Source organism: Tamandua tetradactyla, chromosome 5 (genome assembly GCF_023851605.1).
Source record: "Tamandua tetradactyla isolate mTamTet1 chromosome 5, mTamTet1.pri, whole genome shotgun sequence".
In the NCBI taxonomy this organism is placed as follows: Eukaryota; Metazoa; Chordata; class Mammalia; order Pilosa; family Myrmecophagidae; genus Tamandua; species Tamandua tetradactyla.
This window is the reverse complement of record NC_135331.1, coordinates 127829534-127851512: the sequence shown is the minus strand read 5'-3', so window position 1 is coordinate 127851512 and position 21979 is coordinate 127829534. Positions and strand designations below refer to the sequence as shown.

The 21979-nt window shown below is 36.0% G+C and overlaps 1 protein-coding gene across 1 annotated transcript in view; it reads right to left on the bottom strand.

Annotated features, from left to right (window-relative positions):
- Positions 1-21979, bottom strand: part of RIMS1 (regulating synaptic membrane exocytosis 1) — a 490334-nt gene that overhangs the window by 398929 nt on the left and 69426 nt on the right. Inside the window, exon 2 of the mRNA XM_077162224.1 lies at positions 7299-7379. Within this exon, the coding sequence (XP_077018339.1) occupies positions 7299-7379 (81 nt within the window). The remainder of the gene's footprint in view (positions 1-7298; positions 7380-21979) is intronic.

Genomic DNA, 21979 nt, shown 5'->3' with positions numbered 1-21979 from the left:
TGAATTACATATGTGAATGTGGTTCAATGGGGACACTTTTGGTCATACATATGTCACTAAAATAAAAATAAAATAAAACATTGGATTGTACAACACAGTAAATCCTACCGTAAACAATGGACTACAGTTAATAGTACAATTCTAGAAATGTTCTTTCATGAATCATAATAAATCATAAACACCATACTAATGCAAGGTGTTAATAATAGTATACTATATGGGGAAAATAATCTATACTATGGACCACAGTTAATAGCACAATTATAATATTCTTCCACCAATTGTAACAAAGATACCACACCATTGCAAAGTATTAATAATGGGAACGAAGGATTTTTTTTTTACATGATTTTTCTGCAAGCCTACCAATTCTCTAATTTAAAAAAATAAAGAAGGATCAAAGGCCTATATTTAAGACCAAAAACAGTAAGACTCTTAGAAGAAAACATAGAGGTACATCTTTATGACTTCTGATTTGGCAATGTTTTCTTAGACATGACACGAAAATCTCAAGCAACCAAAGAACAATTAGAGAAACTGGACTTAATCAAAATTTAAAACTTTTATGCTTCTCACAAAATGAGAAGACAACCCACTAAATCGGAGACAATATTTGTAAATGACATATCTGATGATAAAGGTCTATTACGAATCATGTAAAAAGAAAACACAATTAAAAATAGGAAAATAATTTGAATAGACACTTCTCCAAAAAAAATACAAATGGTCACTAAGCATATAAGAAGGTACTTGATGTCATCATTCACGAAGGAAGTACAAACCGAAACCAAAAGAGAAAACACATCTCAGCCAGTAGGATGTCTAAGTAGACAATAACAAGTGATGACAAGGAAGTCAAGAAACTGTACTCTTCACACCTTCGGGGTGGAAATGTAAAATGGTTCAGTCACTTTGAAAAACGATTTTGGCAGTTCCTCAAATAAAGCTACCATATGACCCAGCAATCCTACACTCCTAGGTATATACTTAAGAGAAATGGAAACATATGTCCACACAAAAACTTACATGAGTGTTATTAGCAGCATTCTTATAATAAACAAAAAAGTGGAAACAAACCAAGTGTCCATCACCTGATGAATGCATAAACAAAATATGGTACTCATATGATGGAATACTACTTGGTAATTAAAAGGCATGAAGTACTGACACATGCTACTGACCACGGATGAATCGTGAAGATAAACAAAGTGAAGGAATCCAGATACATATAACCACAAACTGCTTATTCCATTCCTGTGAAAACTCCAGAATAAGCACATCCATAGAAACAAAAGTCAATCAGTGGCTGCCAGGGACCAGGTGTTGGGGGCAAAGGGGAACTGTCTGCTGATGAGTATGGGGTTTCTTTTTGGGTGATGAAAATGTTCTAAAATTAGATAGTGGTTATGGTTGCACAACTTTGTAAAATCCATAAATATCATACTTTAAAAGAATGAAATGTATGGTATGTGAATTACATCTCAATAATAAAAACAGGCGCTCACCAAAATAAAACAAACATGACATAATGACTCTGATCAATCTGTCTCTCTGGGTTCAATTCATTCCCGATAATGCCACTTCCCACGGAAATATAAACATTTTTTGTCTAAGCACAGCTTTTCCTTGGCTCTTTTTCTCTTTCTAGATTGTTACCTTCAAATTCCAATTTTATCATTCAGGTGTGATCAACTATCCCACTTTGTCCAGGACTCAGGAGTTTCCCGGGATATGAGACTTTTAGTGTGAAAACCTAGAAAGTCCCAGGAAAATGGGAACCAATTTGCCCTTGTATGATCTTGTATAATTTATCTAATTCATCAGCTCTTTCTTTAAGCACATTACAGTTTACACTTTTTTTTCTTCTCTACACCTTCTTCCTATGCTCTTTAATTTGGCTTAAATTTTTAAAATTATTTTTCTAACTTTTTTATTTTTAAATTATTTCAAACTTACAGAAAAGTTGCAAACATAATGCAAAAAATGACAGAGAACTCCAATATAACCCTCCATCCTGATACCCAGTTTTAACATTTTGCCACATTTGTTCTTTCTTTTCTCTTTTCTTCCATCCTTCTTTCTTTCTCTCCCCCCTTTCTTCCTTTCATTCTTTCTGTCTATCCATCTGTATCCATCTATTTATCCATCTATCTCTCTATCTTTAGATAAAGATAAATACTTAGTATTAAAGTAGATAAATGTAGAGTAGGTTACATACATCATACTCTTTTACAATTTAATATTTCATATATATTTTCTAAGAACACGGAAAGACATTTATGTAACCACATTAAAGTTTAATTATCAAGTTCAAGAAATTTAGCACTGATATAAAGCATACAGTCTCTATTCCAATTTTTTCAAGTGTCTCAAAAACGTCCCTTTGGCCTTTCCTCTTCTGTTATTAGATCCAGACCAGAATCATGTTTTACATTTAACTGTCATTGGTTCTTTGGTTCTTTAGTAATTATTACAACAAATAATTTCTCATTTCAACCACTCCCAACCATTACATTCAGTGGCATTAACCACATTTACAATGTTGTGCTGCTATCAATGGTCTTTATTATAATGCAATTGTTCACAAATTAGTATATTGCACCTTGATAGCTCTCCTGAGAATGAGATCTGAATAGCCAATCATCTTCTGGATGTTTTCAATTGCATATCTCTTGGGCCACTAATAAACAAGTCTAATACTGAATCTAAACCTGCTTTAGTGCCTAAATTAATTCTCTCGATTTTTAACACATTTTAACACAAAGAAGTTATCATCCCCTCCCTTTCTGCTTCATTATTCTAATGAATAACTAAACTCTAATGATTCTACCTGCAAAATTTTCTCAAATCTGCCCTACCATCTCCCTCTTCTATCTATTCCCACTAACATTCATTACTGAGACTAGTGAAAAATCCAATGTTTTCGATTTTTCGAATGTGATACCTGTGAATTATCCAAGAAAATTATCCAGAAAACTCTTCAGTAAAAAGTTGAGACTATGAACCTGAAGCTCTCACTTTACTGGTAAATTGGATGACATCATTAAAGGAAATAGAGTTGGAAAAAAATAATAGAGAAGTAGGTAAATACAAAGTTTAGAAGCCTTTTAAAATCCATGATTATTTTGAAAAACATAAAAATCACATAATAGTATGTCAAATTGCATACTAAATAACATTACGTCAAACAAAATACAGTATTAAAAGTAAAACTGAAAACCATAAACACAAATACACATAGACAAAGGCTCCAGCAATTAGGACATAACTTAAAATAGCCCAGCACAACAACCTGATGTTTGGACCTCAGGGCAACTGGTCTCTCCTTCTGGAAGGCTGTACCCCAAACTTGCCTACCCACTGAATTATTCATTCTTCAAATTGCATACTAACTATTACAGGCTCTGTAAATCCTTTCCTGACTACAACAGCCCCAAAGAGAGTAAGTGGTTTCTCTCTTTTTTTTCCCTCTTTGTATGCTGTACAGCAGGGTCACATTTCATCATTTTTCCACATGAGTATCCCCTTATTGCAGCACCATTTGTCGAATTTTTGTTAGTTTTTTGTTAGTTTGTTTTGGGGGAAGTGCACAGACTGGGAATTGAACCCAGGTTTCCTGCATGGCAGGTGAGAATTCTACTACTGAACTACCCTTGCTCCCACTCATTTCCCTGTTTTTAGACGTGCTTCTAGTTTAACACTTTGTGATAATAATTTATTTGATTACGTAACTGCCTCTCCAACTGAGAAGGAAACTTTAAGAAAGAAATTCTATCTCATTTATCTCTGTGTCTTATATCTGGGGAATAGCAGGCAAAAGGCTCAATTTATCGCACTCCACTAATATTCTGATATATTTATTACCTTGATTAAGTGATGACAACTCATGCCACATGCTTAAAACATGACTGAGTGGTATTTTAAGAACTGAAAGGGAAACTTTGGATAGGTTATATATGTATGTATATATATAGTTATCAAAAATATGAACTATATTGTCAAGCGTATCCATCAGTCTGGACTTAGGTAATAGGATGTGACAAGCAATACAAATACAGTCACCCTGCTTCCCATTTATCTACCTACTACTGTACATCTCTTTTCCTACACAGCTGAGCTTCGTGAAAAAGTCATGCACAGTCACCATCACCTCTTCCTGACTTTTCATTTCCTCCTCAGCCTATGGTCATGCAGCATCTCCACCCATTTATATGGTAAAATTACTAAGGCAAATATCACGAGTGTTCTCTATATGGCCGAATCCAAAGGACATTTCTAATTCCTTAAATTCTTTCTTCAGTTTCTGCTGCATTTGACACCACTGGCCATTCCCCTTGAATTTCAAAAGTAATGGGCTTCTGGGGCTCCCACTTCTTTAACCATTTTCAGCTGCCTTGAGAGACTCCTCTAATTTTATCCACTCCTAAACTTTGGTATTTACATACTTTTCTCTTATTTTTTTTCCAACTATATTTCCTTTGGTGATGTCACACAATTTACCAGTAAAATGAGTGGTTCAGGTTCATATTCTCAACTTTTTTTTTTTTTTTTTTAAAGAGAGAGGAAGGAAGGGAAGGAAAGACAGAGAGAAGGAAGGAAAGATGGAAGGAAGGAAGGGAGGAAGAAAGGGAAACATTTTCTTGTTTTTATTATATTTTGTTTGTTTATTTGTTTTTTACATGGGCTGGGGCCGGGAATCGAACCGAGGTCCTCCGGCATGGCAGGCAAGCACTCTTGCCCGCTGAGCCACCGCGGCCCGCCCCATATTCTCAACTTTTTGCTGAAGAGTTTTCTGAATAATTTTCTTGGATCATTCACAGATATCACAAATCACTATATTAAAATCCGAACTCATCATCACTTATCTACTCCCAGAACTGGTTTGTTTAATTTCATATCTCCACTGGTGTCTCTTAGTCAACCAAGCCATTGATACAGTAGTCCCCACAAACTCCTCTCTTACAACTCATATTCAATTGACAATCAGGCATTACCCATTTTAACTTCTTATGCAGCTCTTCAAATATGTCCTTTCCATACCCTCCATTACTGCTATTGGTCAAGGCCTTAGAATCTCTCTCTGGACTACTGTAAATTGTCCATTAACTGATATGCTGATCTCTAATTCTGCCCATATCATATCCACTTTTCAGTTTTCCCACTTTTGTCAAAGTTAATAATGGTATTTTATATATGTACACATTCACATATAATGGAAATCTGTCTAGGCCACCCTCCTAATTAAACCCATTAATGCATCCTCATAACTAAATGTAGCATTTATTGGATATTCTATTTCTTTCATTTAGTTCTCACACAAAAAAACTTAAATTTTATCCCACAATCCTAATCCAGGATGGATGCTCTTTTCTTTTCTGCTGTTCTTGTCAATTTCATTCAAAAGAAAAAAAATCTGGTCACTAGCCTCTAAAATGATTTTTGAACCCACAAATACGTTGTAACTTATAAGATAAAAAAAAAATGACCTGCAGGCAAAGCCCATCTTTAATTACCACAACCCCCAATGTACTGTTGTCCTTTTCATATCAATTTAGAAAGTAATATATGTGGGTATAGAGAGCTGAATTCATAAGCACCACTCTCTAGACAATCATAGCAGAAATATGGAATTAACTGCAGACAATTTTAATAAGATATGTACAGAGTGAGCAAAGGGACTGTCGAAGGGAGGAGCAAAAGAGGCAATAGTTCCTTCTTCCTGGCCACTACAATAGGTTAGACACCTGGAAACTCCCACTAGCTGCAATATAAGTCATAATAGATGTCTACAATGAAAAATCTGTGGTGAGTAAAAACAAAATAAAGGGAAAAATTATCTGAAGTCTTGTCGGGAGAAACACAACTGTTGCTTCATATCTAATGATGTCCAATTTAAAAAAGACATGGAATAAGTAGGACCAATTAAAATCAAATCTCAATATACAGACTGCAACATTTTAAAATTAGTGTTAATCCTTCAAGGAATTTTACGAGAAATTTCTTGAATCCCAATTTTAATAAAAATGTTTTCAAATGCTAGGACATATGAAATAAAATAGGAATTGTAAGTTTTCTATGAATTATAAGGAAAGTTACATCATCGAGCAAATGGTTTTATAGTAAGAACATGAATAGAAAAAAACATGACAACATCATTAAGAGTACTTCTCTCAATTACAAATAATTTTTATGATAGTCAAACTTTTTATTCATTAAAAAGTACTGATTAAATACAGAAGACACATCTAATCTAATATTCATGTGTACTTTATTGAGTTTAAAATTCATATCCATTGGGCCTCCTAAAATTTATTTACCAAAATTTTATATTCTAAAATACATTTTAATTTATTTGTTACCATGTATGACATGCAAACTATAAGCATTTAAATGCTGCATTTAAATGTTGCATTTAATTTCAGCCTTTGCCAATGCTGACAAAAAACTACTCAAAACACAAGAATTATAAATATTTAGTTTTTCCCTCATAGACTAAAGGGTCTTTGTCTCTTTAGTTTTACTTGAAAGAGGTCTGCAATAACTAAAGAAATCACTCTTAGGACACATTCCTTTAAAGATTTTTGGTGGAGTTATCACTCCAGCAGTAACTACTTGGTTGCAATGTTATACTTAGGGTACTCCCACTGCTGAGAAATTTCTAAAAAAAATTTCATTTTTCTCTCCTCCATTCAGAAGACTGAATATATCATGCTACTCTTTGTAGATACGTATAGCTCTTCACATTTTATCTCATCAAAATCCACATTTGAATCTCAGAATTCATTTAGTATTTTCTCTACTCCTCTTCTTTCCCTGTCTGTTGGTCATTTAATTATTCATGGATATCTACCCTTTAGGATGAAATAATACAAATGAAGCTAGATGGATAATCCATCCTTTTAGTTTATCCATTACCTATAAACAATACAGTGCACCCTATATCTGTGCATTTTCCTTCTTTACACTCTTCTGTCTCCACTCAGTACCCTTTCTTCCCTTCTCTGTACCTTGACTCTTTAAGACAGAATTTCTGCCACTCTAGAGCCCTAAAACATGTGTCCCTTTCCTACAATTAGTTTTATCCTTCAAATATGACATTAGAGACATCACTTAACACAGATAGTTAATACAGAATTTTGTATTCAGATAGTTTTATCTAACTTAATAGTATTCTTTTCATTACACGCAAACCTGAGTAGCCAGTGCATCTACTCCCACATGCAATGTGAATTAAAAAATCTGTTAGTGGTCTGTGCAAGAGACGACATTTTCAGTCAATAAACCAATGCCATACTCACGGTGAAGGTTGGTGGGGCTGGTTTTCAGCATTTCTTGGTGTTTTGCAGGCAGCAGGCTTCGCCATGTCCCTGACAACACACCTGGGGCGCATGATAGACAGCACAACGCACTATTAATTATAAAAAGGGCAGAATACATCTGGAAATTAAACACGGTACTGTAAAAACAGTCTAAAGGAAAAGTCTTTGCAAGTCCCTTCAATATTGACCTTGGGTCCCTGGAGAAGCCCTTAGAGTTGGACATTTTTGACTCAGTCCTCCAAGAGCTCATTTATACCCAAATAAAATCTGTCCTAACCTCTGTATTAGATCTTTCTTTTAGTGCCAATAAAAATGCTTCCATCAGCATTCCCCCATAGCAACAATGCTACTGAAAGCCTTGGCTTCATTATCTTAAGACATCTGAAAGCTTAAAAATAGGAGTAGCTATTGTGTTGTCACATTAAAAGATGGGTAGGATTTTCTGCAGCTCTGGCTATTTTACTTAAAGACATGGACCTTCATTTCACACGTTCATCACCATAAAGCCCTTCTCTTTTTTACAAAAAGAGATCTCAGAGGCCTCCAAACATCCCCCGTGTTAAAACTCCTCTTCACCCTAAATGAGAAGGAAATGCTAGAGGGAAATGTTCTGTATTTCTTTCTGTGTATGGGTGTGATAGGGAGAGAAAATACCCACAAGAAAGTGAAAAAGAGGGTTAAATGCCTCTGTGTCTTAAGTCCTCCAGGCACAGAATAAACAATGTAGAGGTAGACAAAATAACAGTGCTCAAAAGGGGATACATCAGAAGGAGATTCTCTTACTCTCATGTAAATAGGGTTTAGGGAACACTGGAGAGTCCCTGGAAGAAATCACAAAGCCCCCCACATGAGTATATACTTAAATGACCCAAATGTGCCTTCACTACAAAATCTTTGAAACAAGCACTACGTGAGAAGGGAAGTCCTGGTTATAAAGCTGAGACCCCACATCCTAGACTTGCTAAATGACACTGCCCTTTAGAATGCAGGATGCTCAAACATGAATCTGGTTCCTAAGAACTTTGATGGAACCTTCTTGGAGATTTGGCTGCACTAATTTAGCTAATATTCAAGGCCAGTCACATTACTCCAGAAGTGGGTGACCAATGAAGCAATGGCAAATAAACTGTTTTTCCAGAGTTAAAAGCTACATGGCAAAATTCTCCGCTTCTGAAAGAAATGATACAGGGAAACATGGACATAACGCACAGAAACGTGCACACACACACTGCTCATTCCAAACAAAGTCGAGCAAGACTTAAAAATCAATATGTAACGTGACAAGAAAAGAAAACCGCTATTTCAAAGCCTCAGCACACCTCACTCCTGGGAAAAGTAAAGAAATGTGGTGTTCTGTCAAGAGCCGATGCTTAACTCTCAATGGATTGGTCAAGAGATTCGAATCAAAAATGTCCACAGGGACCATAAAGCTTTCTACTTCTGCACCACTTTTAAGGAAGAAAGCTATTCAGGCATCACCATTAAAAGAACATTCCATGAGAGAGTTAGGGAGAAATAATATACCAGGGTTTTTGAGCTCTCAAATTAATCTGACTTATTCAATGCCCAATGATAGCACTGGAAAATCTTCAGCAATGCTTAATTAAAAATAGCATACATAAAATGTGCAATCTACATACACTGATTTGTGAAAATATCTGAAATATCACCAACTTTAGAAAAATTTTTGAAGAACTATATCTGTGAGAAACCAATGCAACTTTCATTTTCTCCTAAAGTGTCAGGTGTTCATAAAGCTTTCCTTTGATATGCTTTGGAAGTGACTATTTCCAATAAAAGTAGAGTGTTAGGCAGTACCATGAGTGGGTTTCTAAATAAATCTTTTCCCTTGAGTGAAAGTCCATGTCTATATAAGCACATCCCCATTTAATATCAAGTACCCAGTGGTTTTCGTTTAAAATTACAATAGCTGACATACTAGTTCCTTCTGCATATGCTATAGAAAATTTCTGATATAAACTTCATATGAATTTCTGATCTTCAAAGCTTTATTGGGTAATGAAAAAAAATTGATCAATCCTAAAAATATATATATATATATTTAGAATTAATTTAAATATAAACATTTTTCAAAGCTAACATATATATCTTGACCACAGGACAAAGGTGATGTAGCTGGGTAGCATATCTGAGTTTTGAGGAGGGAAAAACTATTTGTTTCAAATTGTTAATTATTCAGATTTTAAAAAATTATTGTTAATTATTTTGGGGTGATTCTTTAAGCCATGGTAATAAATATTCCTATGTTTTCTAATTTGACTTCCTTTTGCCTGAATTTTCTTCTAGATATAAGAAAAGAGAAAAGAAAAACAAGCTCAGAACAAGATACATAATATACTCACAAGTAACAGATTTTTTTGTTAGCCTGTATGGATTAACATTTCTTTAAAGTTATAATTGAATCGTTGTGTCCAGTCTATCACAGTTCAGAAGGATAAATCTTAATGTTTTTGACAGTTCTAATATGCGGAAGTTGTTTAGGCAGAGCAATTTCCATTATCTGCCATGCCTTGGACTTACTCTAATAATATAAACCCCTCATATTTTAAGAAACACAATATTTCAGCCTGTTACAGTCTTTAAGGGTCTATCTCTACATGTGATTTACAACTTCAGCCAGACATAAGAAAACCACAAATGCTGCCACAACGCTGACTTCCCAGAATTATGACGGGTTGATGGGCTAAGAGGTCAGGGGTTTTGATTTCCTGTTCTTTGCAACGTCCTTAATTACTCAGGGATTTCTCAGTCATGGACACTTATATTCTTCAAACTGCATGCAAGCGTTCCCTCATCACTCAAGCATCACTCAAGATTTATGCAAACGAGGTATTCCAAAGCCAGCTCCTCCTGACTCCACCCTCAGCCCTGCTGGGTTTTATGAATGACTGCAATCAATGCGATGAATGGCTGCCAACTGCCCACTCAGCCACTTCTACTCTTCCGTGCACGTACACACGGGAGAAGCTAGCATCGCCACAAGCCTGCAGATGAGGCTATGGTAAGGCTTTCATCTCTCCAAACAGGAAGTAAATGTGCTTCTAGATACTTAAGAGTATATGAATTAAAAATTCTGAGTGGCTTCAAAAAACTCAATTTACATAATTACTTTCTCTCCATTGAGTTTCCATTTTGGTGCCTGAAATCACTACCCCCACCCCCTAATAAACTATTTTATGCAACTTTATCTGAATTTGAACTTTGTGTGGCTTTATCTTACGTGACTATTGTGAGGAAACTAGTTACTGTGCAGTTTTAATATTTTTCAATTTCTCTTCTCAAACATACTTTTTTTTGTTTATTGTTTTTTTTTGTTTTGTTTTGATTTTACAAAGGTTTTTCCTATCGTCAGCACAGACAACTGCATCCGAACGGTAATGTTAACCATTGGGAGAAAAGTGTGTGTGCGTGTACCTCACAAGTGTTGTACTAGCACATATTAACGTACTTACAGACTTTTGGGCCAGTTAAAATAACAGAAGGTTGAGGAACATGAAATACGTTCAAATATATAATCTTCTGATTTGCTGATCAGTGGTTAGAAAAAAAAAAAACAAGGAAAAATAGCCCACGACCTCAGAAGTCTCTAAACCTCCTTATTCAGTGCTTCAAGCTCTTCAACAAGGCATCTGCCAAAATGCATACAAAATTCATACCTCCAGTCCAATCCTCTCTTCTTAATTTCAGAGCCAGACAACCAACTGTCTCGCCTATATTTCCTTTGGATGTCTAATAGACCTATCAAAATCAACATCTCTAAAATGGAACTTTTCATCTTCATTCACCACATCCGACCCTCCAGCAGCCATCTTTATCCGATGATTGCAATTCCAATCCTCTAGCTGTTCAGACAAACATTTTAGACTTGGTTCCTTTTTTGTTTTCTCTTCACACTCTATGTCCAATCCATCAGACCGGGCCTACTTTCAATATTTGTGGAAATTTGACCATTTCTCACCTGCTCCTCTGTTGTTACCCTGGTCTAAGCCAATACCAACTTTTACCCAGATTTCCAAAACAGACTTTTAACTGGCTGCCCAGCATCGACCCTTACCTCTTAGATGCTCTTCTCAACACAACAGCCAGAGTGCCCCTTTTGAAAGATAAGTCGGGTTGTGACACCTCTGTTCAAAACTCTGCAATGATTGCCCAGTTTACTCGGAATAAATGCCAGAGTCTTCAGAACATAATCTGGCCTCCCATAACTCTCAGGATTTATTTTACACTTCCTCCTCCACCCTTGCTCACTCTGCTCCAGCACACTGATCTCCTGCTGTTCCTCGAACACATCAGGCATGAACTTTCCTTGGGGGGGGTCTTTGCATTTTCCTTTCCTTCCATCTGTAAGGCTTTTCCCAATAATGGTATGCCTAAACACTTTACCTCTTTCAAGTCTTTGCTCAAATGTCACTTTTTGATGGTCCCTATCCAGATAATCCTATTTCCTATAACAATCTGTTCCTCCCACCACATCCAAATCCCTCCAGTGTCCTTTCTTCACAGAATATAATTTATAATCAATATGTATTATGATTTGGATGACTCCATAAAATTTGATTTTACATGGTTTGACTAAGGTTCATTATGCTTCTGAATTTAAAAAAAAATGAGGTATTTCTCAAGATACTAATTATTTAATGTCAAATTATTGCTTTGAAATAGTGAAATGCTATTTGACATCTGCTGAAATAATTGTATATGAGGCAATTTCTTAATAGTGAAGTGAGAAAAATAATCCCTTTATTCTTCTGGTATTTTTCTAAAGGGGGGAACATAGAGAACTCCTATTTAACACCTATTATATGCCAAAAATGTACACAGCAAAACTCATTCAATCTTGGCACGACCCTGAAAGGTGGATACGATTTTCCCACTTGACAGATGAAGAAACTGCAGATCTAACCAGTTAAATTATCTGTCCAATGAGAAACAGATGTTGATATTCAGAAAAGCCAGGATTTGCATCAAGGTTTGTCACAAAAACTAACGTCCTTTCTACCATTTCATGCCATAGCCTGAACTTAACCCTTAAAAGATGAATGGAAACTAATAAAATTCAATCCTGTGGTAAGAGTCCAATATCTTCAATTATGTCCTAATATAACTAATTTCATGATACAGGTATATTGTCAAAAGCATTCATATAATGCCACATAACAGAGTGTTCTTTAAATATTATCCTAGTATCATAGAACCAGAGTCTCCAAATACAACAGCAGAAAATGGTGAGAATAGGATGTTGAGCTGGCTGAACTACAAATGTAATGCGTAGTTTAAACTAATGGGATTATTATAGGAAGTGAAATGCCACACAGGAGGTCTGGTTCACAGAGAAATGATTTTTATTTGCAAAAGCCTCAAGAAAGCTAAAAAAGATAAAAGATTCATTTGCAAGAAAGATACAGTACAACTGATAATATTTCCCAAATATAGCTATCAAAGAAGTCTCCAGAAGTGATCTCCTTTTCATTCACAAATAACTGAAAGCAGAAAAACTGAAAAAATATTATTTTAAAACTCATAAAAATTTCATATTCATGTCAATTCACTGTGAACTACTAAGTATTATGACTGGTACTCGCGAAATGAAGATGGAACAGTGAAAATTCTACACCAGAAGAAGGAAAGTGAATGTAAGTATTTTGAAAAGCCAAGTGCATTAATTACAAACCTGCAAGACCTGTGACACCTCATTCAGGGAACCCTCAGAAGCTACACTCGAGTAATTTTTATTTTAAAAAAGACCCGGAGAACAGGCAAAGCAGCTTCCTAATTATAAGGAAAGCGAGACCAGTTGGCCATCTTTCACCATGAGCGATGAAGGCTGCTGAGCCTACCTCAAAGAGACCAGGAAGTTATTCATGAAAGAGACAGAAAGGCTAGGAGTCCAAAATCAAGGTGATAACAAGATAAAAATTCAGGACAGAGAGTAATGGGTGATCTTAAATTCTGGAAAAACAGATTATTCAAAGACAGATAAGAAAGAAAATAATAGGTAAAAGTCAAGCCCCTGCTCTTCTGGATTATTCAAAGCAACACTGTTTATCATTCCTTATTTCTCTGGAATGCTAATAGGTTGGTCCTTCAGGGTCCTAATGTCGTTTCCAAGATTCTGGTAACATGATCCATTAACCTGTTTTTACCTAAGCTACTATTTTCTGTTTGCATAATCAGTTGCTCTCTTCATCCACCAATTCTTCAAATTTGCATACTACGGATTTATATCTGCTACCATTCCCCACACTTTCTCTCATTTACAGTTTTCCATTTCCTAACCAGTACACATTTCACTATGCAAAACACAACACAACTTTTGATAAACCTAGAGTACCAGATGCCTCCTGCCACTAAGCCTGTAAAGGAGAACCTTTGCTCATTTCACAAGGAAAAAAAAGAGAAAGAAATCCAGTAAGAAAGAAGTTTGGAATTTCCCAAGAAAGCAAGCAGGTGATACCGTCAAATTTATTAGAGGCATCCAGTAAGATGAATACCGAAATCATGCTCTCAAGTCTCAAGTGGAATTGCAATGGGTTAGAGAAAATCATGTAAGCAATTGTTGTAAAGAGCTTAATTGAGAAATGAGGGAGTGATGAGGGGAGAATGGTCTTTTTTATGCTTATGGTCACAGCATAGGGGAGGGATTAGCCATCGGAAAGGGAAAAGGTAAAGGAGAGAAAAAGAGAGGAAACGAGGAGCAGTGAGGTAGCGAGGCTGCTGGGGGGATGGCGAAGGATGGCATGAAGCACGCAAGTATTATTTCCAACAAAATTACTTCCCAAAATGTGACCTTCCATTTGCCCATAACCACCATCTCCATTTTTGCCCAAAAAGGTTCTTGCAGGAATAATGCTTCATAAAATTGATTTTGGAAAAGTTTTAGAGAGTGAAAATCATTCTCTACCTCTATCTCCTATTTCTAACTCAGCCCCTAGAGGCAGAAACTTCTATTCAAAACATCTTCCCAACTTGGACCTGTTCAGGGAGGAAATATATGAAGGAACTCTCACCTCCCAACTATCCTTCACTAATATTTATGGCTTTTACTAGTCACTGCGTCCTAGCAGAAATAAGTTCACAGTTTTCGGTTTTGCTTATAGGGCCTGGGCATGAAATGAACTCTTATCACTTCATCTTGTGCTTCCGGTTTCCCTGCAGTAATCAGGGCCCAGGGCTGCATCCCTCAAAGCGTGGTTCGCAGACCCACCGCATGGGCTTCAGCATCCACTGGGACCGGTTAGAAAAGCACCTTCTCGGGCCCCACCCCAGTCTCCCGAATCCAACACACTGGGGGCTTTCCTAGCCCCTGCGGTGATGAGAGGTGGCTTGAGGCCAGGGCCCTCCTACCCTGGGGCTTTCTCTATAGCCCTGGTGACTGTGGATCCTAAGGCAGGGAGGGGCCCGGGGGTCCCGCTGAGATCACCTCGCGGCCCTGTGGTCACGTGGACTCACTGAGCCATCCTTTCCCCCATGCCCCTCCTCGGGCCTTAAGAAGGAAGATGTTCCTCGTGAAGCTGCCTGTGGTCTTTGCAGGCTCTCCAGCTACTGGACCAGGAGGCCTGGCTGCTCTGCTTCTAACTCTGTCTAACCCTCTTTCTTCCTCTCACTGATCCATGTTTATTTGAGCTACACGTGAACTATGTGAAGCCCACCCTGTAGACTTTATGTCTTTTAGGCTTGGAGTTAAAAAAGGCAAAAAACCACAAACACCTCATGTGGGAGAGAACATCAGAAAAACGAAAGATCTAATTTTCTCTTAAGGGAGGACACATAGTGGAGAACAGTGAATTCAACAGTGGATTCTTCCGGATCCAACGCAGACGGCGCCCCTGTCTGTAACACATCTCCCAGGGCTCCACTTGGCACAAAGGAAACCCCCATCCATTTCTTTTCCCACAAAGAAAAGATACTGGCCTGAAAGTGAGAATGATAATATTACAGGGATAATCTTGAAACTAACATGTTATTTTAATGAGGAAATTGTCAACAAACTTCAGTACAATTTTCATTAGCAAATCTTTCCAGCCTCCTTCATAGCTAATTGGCGAGTGCCTCACAATTGAGACCCACTGGTCTAAACTTCTGGCTCTGTCCCATCCTCTTCATCTTAAGGAACGATTACTGACTTGAATGAGTACGATATAAGAGGCTATTTGTTCAGTCAGCAATAACCACCAAATTAAAGAGGAATATTGACGAGGAATATAGAAAGCTAACTAACTTAGAATGGTCTTGATGAATTTAAAAAAGCAATTCAGCAAAACAAGATGAGGTCAACAAATGTAAATATTTTTAGATATAAAAAGCCACACAACAACAAAAAAGGAATATAAAGCTAATAATATCAGCTAAAATGTCTTGAGTGTCTACTGTGGGTCGGGAGCTGTGATAAGAAATCCCACATGCCTTTACTTAGGTCATCTGGTCAATTGTCATGTACCCTGCTTGGTGCTCTGTGACTTAAAAAATTAATAATGCTGCCTAAGTTATCGATTTATTTCTGAAATACCACAATTTCTTCTTAGAAGCATAATTCATTGTTTTAAAATCAAATAATACTAAAGACTGATACCTGGGAAGTACTCTGTTTTGAACAAATAAATGATTTCATTGTCATTCAGGTTTTAGCAAGAGCCACACAATTGAGTATTTCATATTTTTAAGCACTAACCTTGCCACATGTCACTGCTGTACAAAAGTAATAGATAGTTGTCAGATAATGGTTGTCTACAGTCTAAATGTTCAGGGTAAAGAATGCAATTTGCCAGTAGAGGGGAATGGATGGTATTTGTAAAGATTATTGCCAGGGCTTTTTCGTTTTTTGACAAGTGAGTTCTCTGCCTTATATTTCTGTCACAAAACCACAGATCTTTGAATAATGATTTTAAGGCATATTATGTACCTACGTGGACCTTTTCTCCAGGACGTATTCATTCCCCTCCCTCATCTGGAACCAGACAGCTAAGTAAATATCTACTGACAGGTCCATAAGAGTTCCTTGGTGGAATTTAAGTGAATTTTAAATAGATAAAATAAAACAGGAAAATGAAACTTGAAAAAGCATTAATGAAATATTCCAGACATAACTTTAAATTAATTGTAACTACGTCCTCAACTAATTCACCTGCCTAGAATTTTAAAAAGAAAGTGGAGCCAATCAGACGTGAAAATGTGTTATAAAGGGACTATTATTTATGAGTAATAATATGCCATATAAGAAATGTACTTTATTCATTTTCTATTGTGAATGAATATTTCCTTATTTCATCAAGAGGCCACAATGCCTATTTCACCTAAATTATGACAAAATATGAAACAAAATATGAAAGTATCATTTGATACTTTGATGGCAACTTCAATATCTGAATGATTGCTTCTTGTCTTAATTTTTTTTTTTTTTTTGCATTTAGAATGAGAAAGGACACCAATTTTGTCAATAACTTTTTCATTCCCATCACTCTAACTGATGTAAATACATACAGGTTTAGGAAAATGTTGATAAATGGCATGGCATTTGGAAAAATAATCCAGCAAACAGGATTTCTTACTCCTCACTGACAAGCGTGTGCATTCTTCAAGCCCTCTGCTTTCCCCCTTGACCTGACGGAACTGCATTCTTGTGGTTTCTACAAACCTGACAGTTCCTAAATGGTCACCTCCGTACTTCACCTACAAGTATCTACATGGCCTTTTGCTTTATCTACCTAAACCATCTCCCCCCCTCAAAAAAAAATATCACGAGAACAGACTAAAATACTGAATTCAATATTTCTCCTCATTTCAAATTTGAACACCTCCCAATTTCTAAATAACAGCTGGCGGAATCTTTCCATTACTGAGTTCACAACCTTGATACTACTGTGACCCCCCCATCATAGTAATGGCCAATAGTTCATTCAGGCCTATGGGTATTTCCTTGGAAAGGTCTCTCGGAATTGATCTTTCTTATTCATCTCTATTACTTCCAGCTTCATTTTCTCTCTTGAATGAACTGCTTGGATAGTTTTCCTCAAGGTCCTTTTTGCTGTCTGTTTAAAGGACAATCTCTTCAAATATTTGAATTCAGTGGCCTCATGTTTCCTTCATCTTCTCTTGACTGCTTCCCACCAGCCCTCCAATCGTCTCTCCTTAGGCATAATTCCAGAAACCCAAACATTCCTGGCAGGGCACTTCTTTTTGGTTAATAACTCACTTAAAAGTTGGCTCCCTTTGTTGGGCAATGTTTTCACTCTAGGTGCACAAGGAGTACAAATCAAATTCTATAACCCTCTTAATATCCAGGTCATATAAAAAGGCCAAATGACTTAAGTGATATTCAGGGAAATGTTCTATGAGTCGTTTCCAAACCTGGTCATATATCAGAATCACCTGAGGAAGTTTTTAAAACAACAAATTCCACGGGCCCTGGTCCAGAGCTTCAGAGCCAGGGTGTGGACCCAGGAATTTTCATATTATTAGCTCCCCCAAGTGACTCTAAAGCCTCCAGGCAGATGTCTGGGAAATGTTGGTAAAGAAAGAGCTATTCATCCACTCAACTGGATGGCTGGAGTCCTCTCTTTAGAGGAAGCTAAATCACAAGAGGTCTCCATAACTTGGACCGCATTATCATACAGTCCCTCGTAAAACAGCTTTCCCTGAACTGCATTACAATGTTATAGTCTCAGCTTTTATGACAGGTCGATATAAGAAATAGCTGTATGAAGTCTGCTTCTGCCTTTACTGTAAAATGTAAGTGCGGCCACTGCCTATTACATCAGTTTGAGTTCTATAAAACTCCACATTAATTTTTTTTTCCAAAATTAAGCACCAAGAAAAATGTCATTCTTTTCTCTTACAGAAGCTCATCATGATTTATTTTGGTCAGAGAAGAAAGAAAACCCAGAACAAAACCTACGGTTTATCAGAAAAAAATCTGTCAACATAGTAAGCATGTTTATAACTTTGTTTTTTTCTTGGCCATAAGTTTCAATTTCTATTTCACTAATGTTTTACATCAAAACCTTTTGAGAAAAGCAAAACGGTATCATAATAAGAAAGAAAGCGATACAGAAATGTTAAAACCTCACAATACAAGAATTTTTAAAGTTTTTGCCTCATACTGGGAAGAAATTAAAAAGACTCAATTGTTCTAAAGTTTAGGAGGTATAATATGCCTTAAATAGCAAACCCTGGCACCTAGTAGATATATAACAAATTGTAATTATTACTTTGGTGACATCTCACTGAAGTTGAAATGTTATACTAAATTAGCATTTCTGAAAGAATGTTTCCTGGAAACATTCCATAGAAATCTCAATAAAAGGAAATAGTTTCATAGTCAAATAAGTTAGGGAAATGAGTTAAACAAGGTGAACAAGGTTTTTTTTACTGCATTACTGTTCAGAATCTGTAAAATGCTAGCATTCACTGTTGATTTCTAAAACAGATGCATACGATGTAGCATTTTCCAGAGTGTTCACTTTGGGAAACAATGAGATGACACTTAGTAATTCATAAGAAAACGCATTCTTCCAAGAATGCAATCAATACTTGGTAAATTTTCCCAAATGATACTACAAAATAGAAAATATGGCACTTAAAGTTCAGTAGGAATATTTTCAATCGACCACTATCTTAGTTTCAGCATTACCACGTTTACCTAAACATTTTCAACAGCCTTATATTTTGTTCCACTTAATTAATATACCACCCAGCTCTCAGAAGTTTCATCTTCCAAGTAAGACATCAACATAGTTTTTGACTTTTTCCCCCACTTTTCTAATCTAATTTCACAGATACACAACACACGGTCTTTATTAAGCTGCTTAATAAATATTTATATGTCTAAGCATGTAATAGGAACCTACCAAAGGGACAGATTTTGACTTAAACGAACAGTTCTTCACACAAAGCCTAGAGGGTTTTTTTTATTGTTGTTGTGTGGTTCTGTTTTTCACACAGGTAGCAAGCAATGTACTTATGTAAACTTTAAAAGAAATAACTAAAGAAACATGGTATATCCTAATGTACTTCTACGCAATTTCTAAGTTATTTGTGTGCGAATATAAATGTAATCAATGCAGTAGGCAGAATAAATCTGTCACCCTAGGGAATTACAAACTCTTAAAATGCACACTACTCATATATATTGCATATACTTATTGTAAGCAAATAAATCTTTTGGGGCCTATAGATAAATTTCAAGGAACAGTCAGATACTTTTTCTATAACCACATAAGGTATATTATCACAAATTTCCTAGTTTTTCTCTTAAAATTAAATGACATGGGAAATCAACCAAAACTTTGTGAACATTGGCAAGGAAAGAAAATGACACTATATCCATCTATTCAGATCACCCATAATTTTATTGCTATGTAACTTACAATAACTTCCTTAATTTGGAAATCTTATTTTAGGCTTTGAAAGTAACTTAAAAATTACCGATTCCTTACTAATGACAAGAATTTAAATACTGAACTTCAAAATTAAAAAGCTTTCTCCCAAAAAACAGCATTAAAATAATAATGCAAGTCATAGAGTGAAATTATTTGTACTATATCTATACATCTCATATACACTACATATATGTACATATATAGGATTTGTATCCAGAATATATAAAGAATTCTTATAAATCAATAATATAAAGAAACTTACAGTATTAACCCAGATATAAATTCCTAGGCATTTACCCAAGAGAAGTGAAATCATATGTCCACAGAAAGTCTTGTACAAGAATGTTCAGAGTAGTCTTATTCATAATAGCCTAAAACTGGAAACAAACCAAACTGATGATCATCAATAGAAGAACTAATTGAAAAAAATCATGGTATATTTATTCAATGGAATAAAGTACTGATGCATATAACAATAGCAATATGAGATGAATCCCAAAAACATTTTGTTGCACAAAGAAACCAGACACAAGAGTTCTTACTGTATGGTTTGATCTTTAGAAAGATCAAGGAGAGGTGAAAACTAATCATTAATGATAGAAATCAAAATGTAGTTTCCCCTGGGTGAGGAGAGTGTGTATGTGTGTGTAAATGATTGAAAAGGACAGAGTGAAAACTTCTAAAGTAAAAGGAATGGTTTGCATCTTATTTTGAACTGTGGTAACACAGTGTACATAATTGTCAACTATCACCAAACTGAGCACTTCAGGGTTGCACTCTTCATTGTATCTAAACTACATCTCAATTAAAAAAAATAAAAATAACAAAGAAAAAAATTACTGATTGCCCAAAGAAAGAAGACAGTTCTCATAATTTAAGGATATGCAATCTTTCATGAAAGTAGAATATCATTTAATGTGCTTTGGAAAACAAAAATTTCAATGAACTACTATGGAAGCCAAACAATTAATACATCTAAAAAGAACAATTTATTCCTTCACTCCTTGTCAGAATCAGCAGGATAAATGTAAATATAGTTTAAAGCTAAGCCACTGTTTTGTGTAGGGATATTTTACAGCAACTTAATTATTGCATTTTTATATGAGTATCATAAGTGAGCTTTTAAAGCAGAGTTCAGAAAAAGGACACACTATGGTTATATCTATTTAAAACATTATATGCTGACTATTTAAAATATAACTTTACATCTAGTAATTCACACAAAATATTGCTTGAGAATTGTACTAGCATTCATGAACAGGACAGAAAATCCTACAACTGATATTCTGAAGGACTCATTCTACATTTTACCTAGAACAGAAAATATGTATTATGCTAGATGCCTTATTAAAAAGCAAGTAACATTTATTTTCTAAGAAATCCTGAGCATTAACTTGTAGTTTCTTAGGGCAATACCAACTAATAATACATTTTCTAAAATTATTTTCATTTAATGAATGTTGACAAAGTTAAGAATCATGTAAGTCATATCTAATACTATCACTTTAAAAATTACATAAATAACACTCCGATCAAGATGGCAGAGGGAGGTGCTTCACGGCTCCATTGCCCATAGAAGCTATAGCCAAACAGCAAGAACTGGCAGGAACATCTTTCTCAAAGCTCCAGGAAATAATTAAAGGACTGTAGTAATAAGGAGAAAATAAAATCAAGAAAATGGCTATGTAAAAGCAGTAGGATCTCCTAGTGCCCTGGATGGAACCCCCCCACCTCTCACTGCCTCAGTGCAGAGCCAGCCCATACTCCTAGCACAGATTCCTCGTCTCTGTTCCAGATGAAACAAAGTAACCCTCATACATATAACTGGGAGAATGAATGTCTGGCCCAATCTGTGTGCTGGTGGCTGAGAAATGCACCATTCTAAAACTTGCCTTGCATGTAGAAGGCAGCTTATGGAACCTTTCAACAGAATGTTATGGGAGAGCAGTCAAGTCATGCTGCCTGGGGAATGCTGGCTGTAGGACACAGATGGGGGAATTCCTGGGGCTACATGCACATGTCCAAGACAAGAAGCACAAGCAAAAAGGAACAGGGAGGCCCCTATGCTTTGGCCTGGAGCTATTTTCTAAGCTTATCATATGGATAAGAACTGAAGGAGATCACAGGCACAGATCAATCTGGGAATACTGGAAAAGGTGATTTCCTTTTATCCATCTTCATTATTTTTTTTGTTGTTGGGAGTTCCTAGCAATCAAGGAGAGCCCTGTCATTAGACTTTGTTGGATAAAAGCTGACAGGACAGAT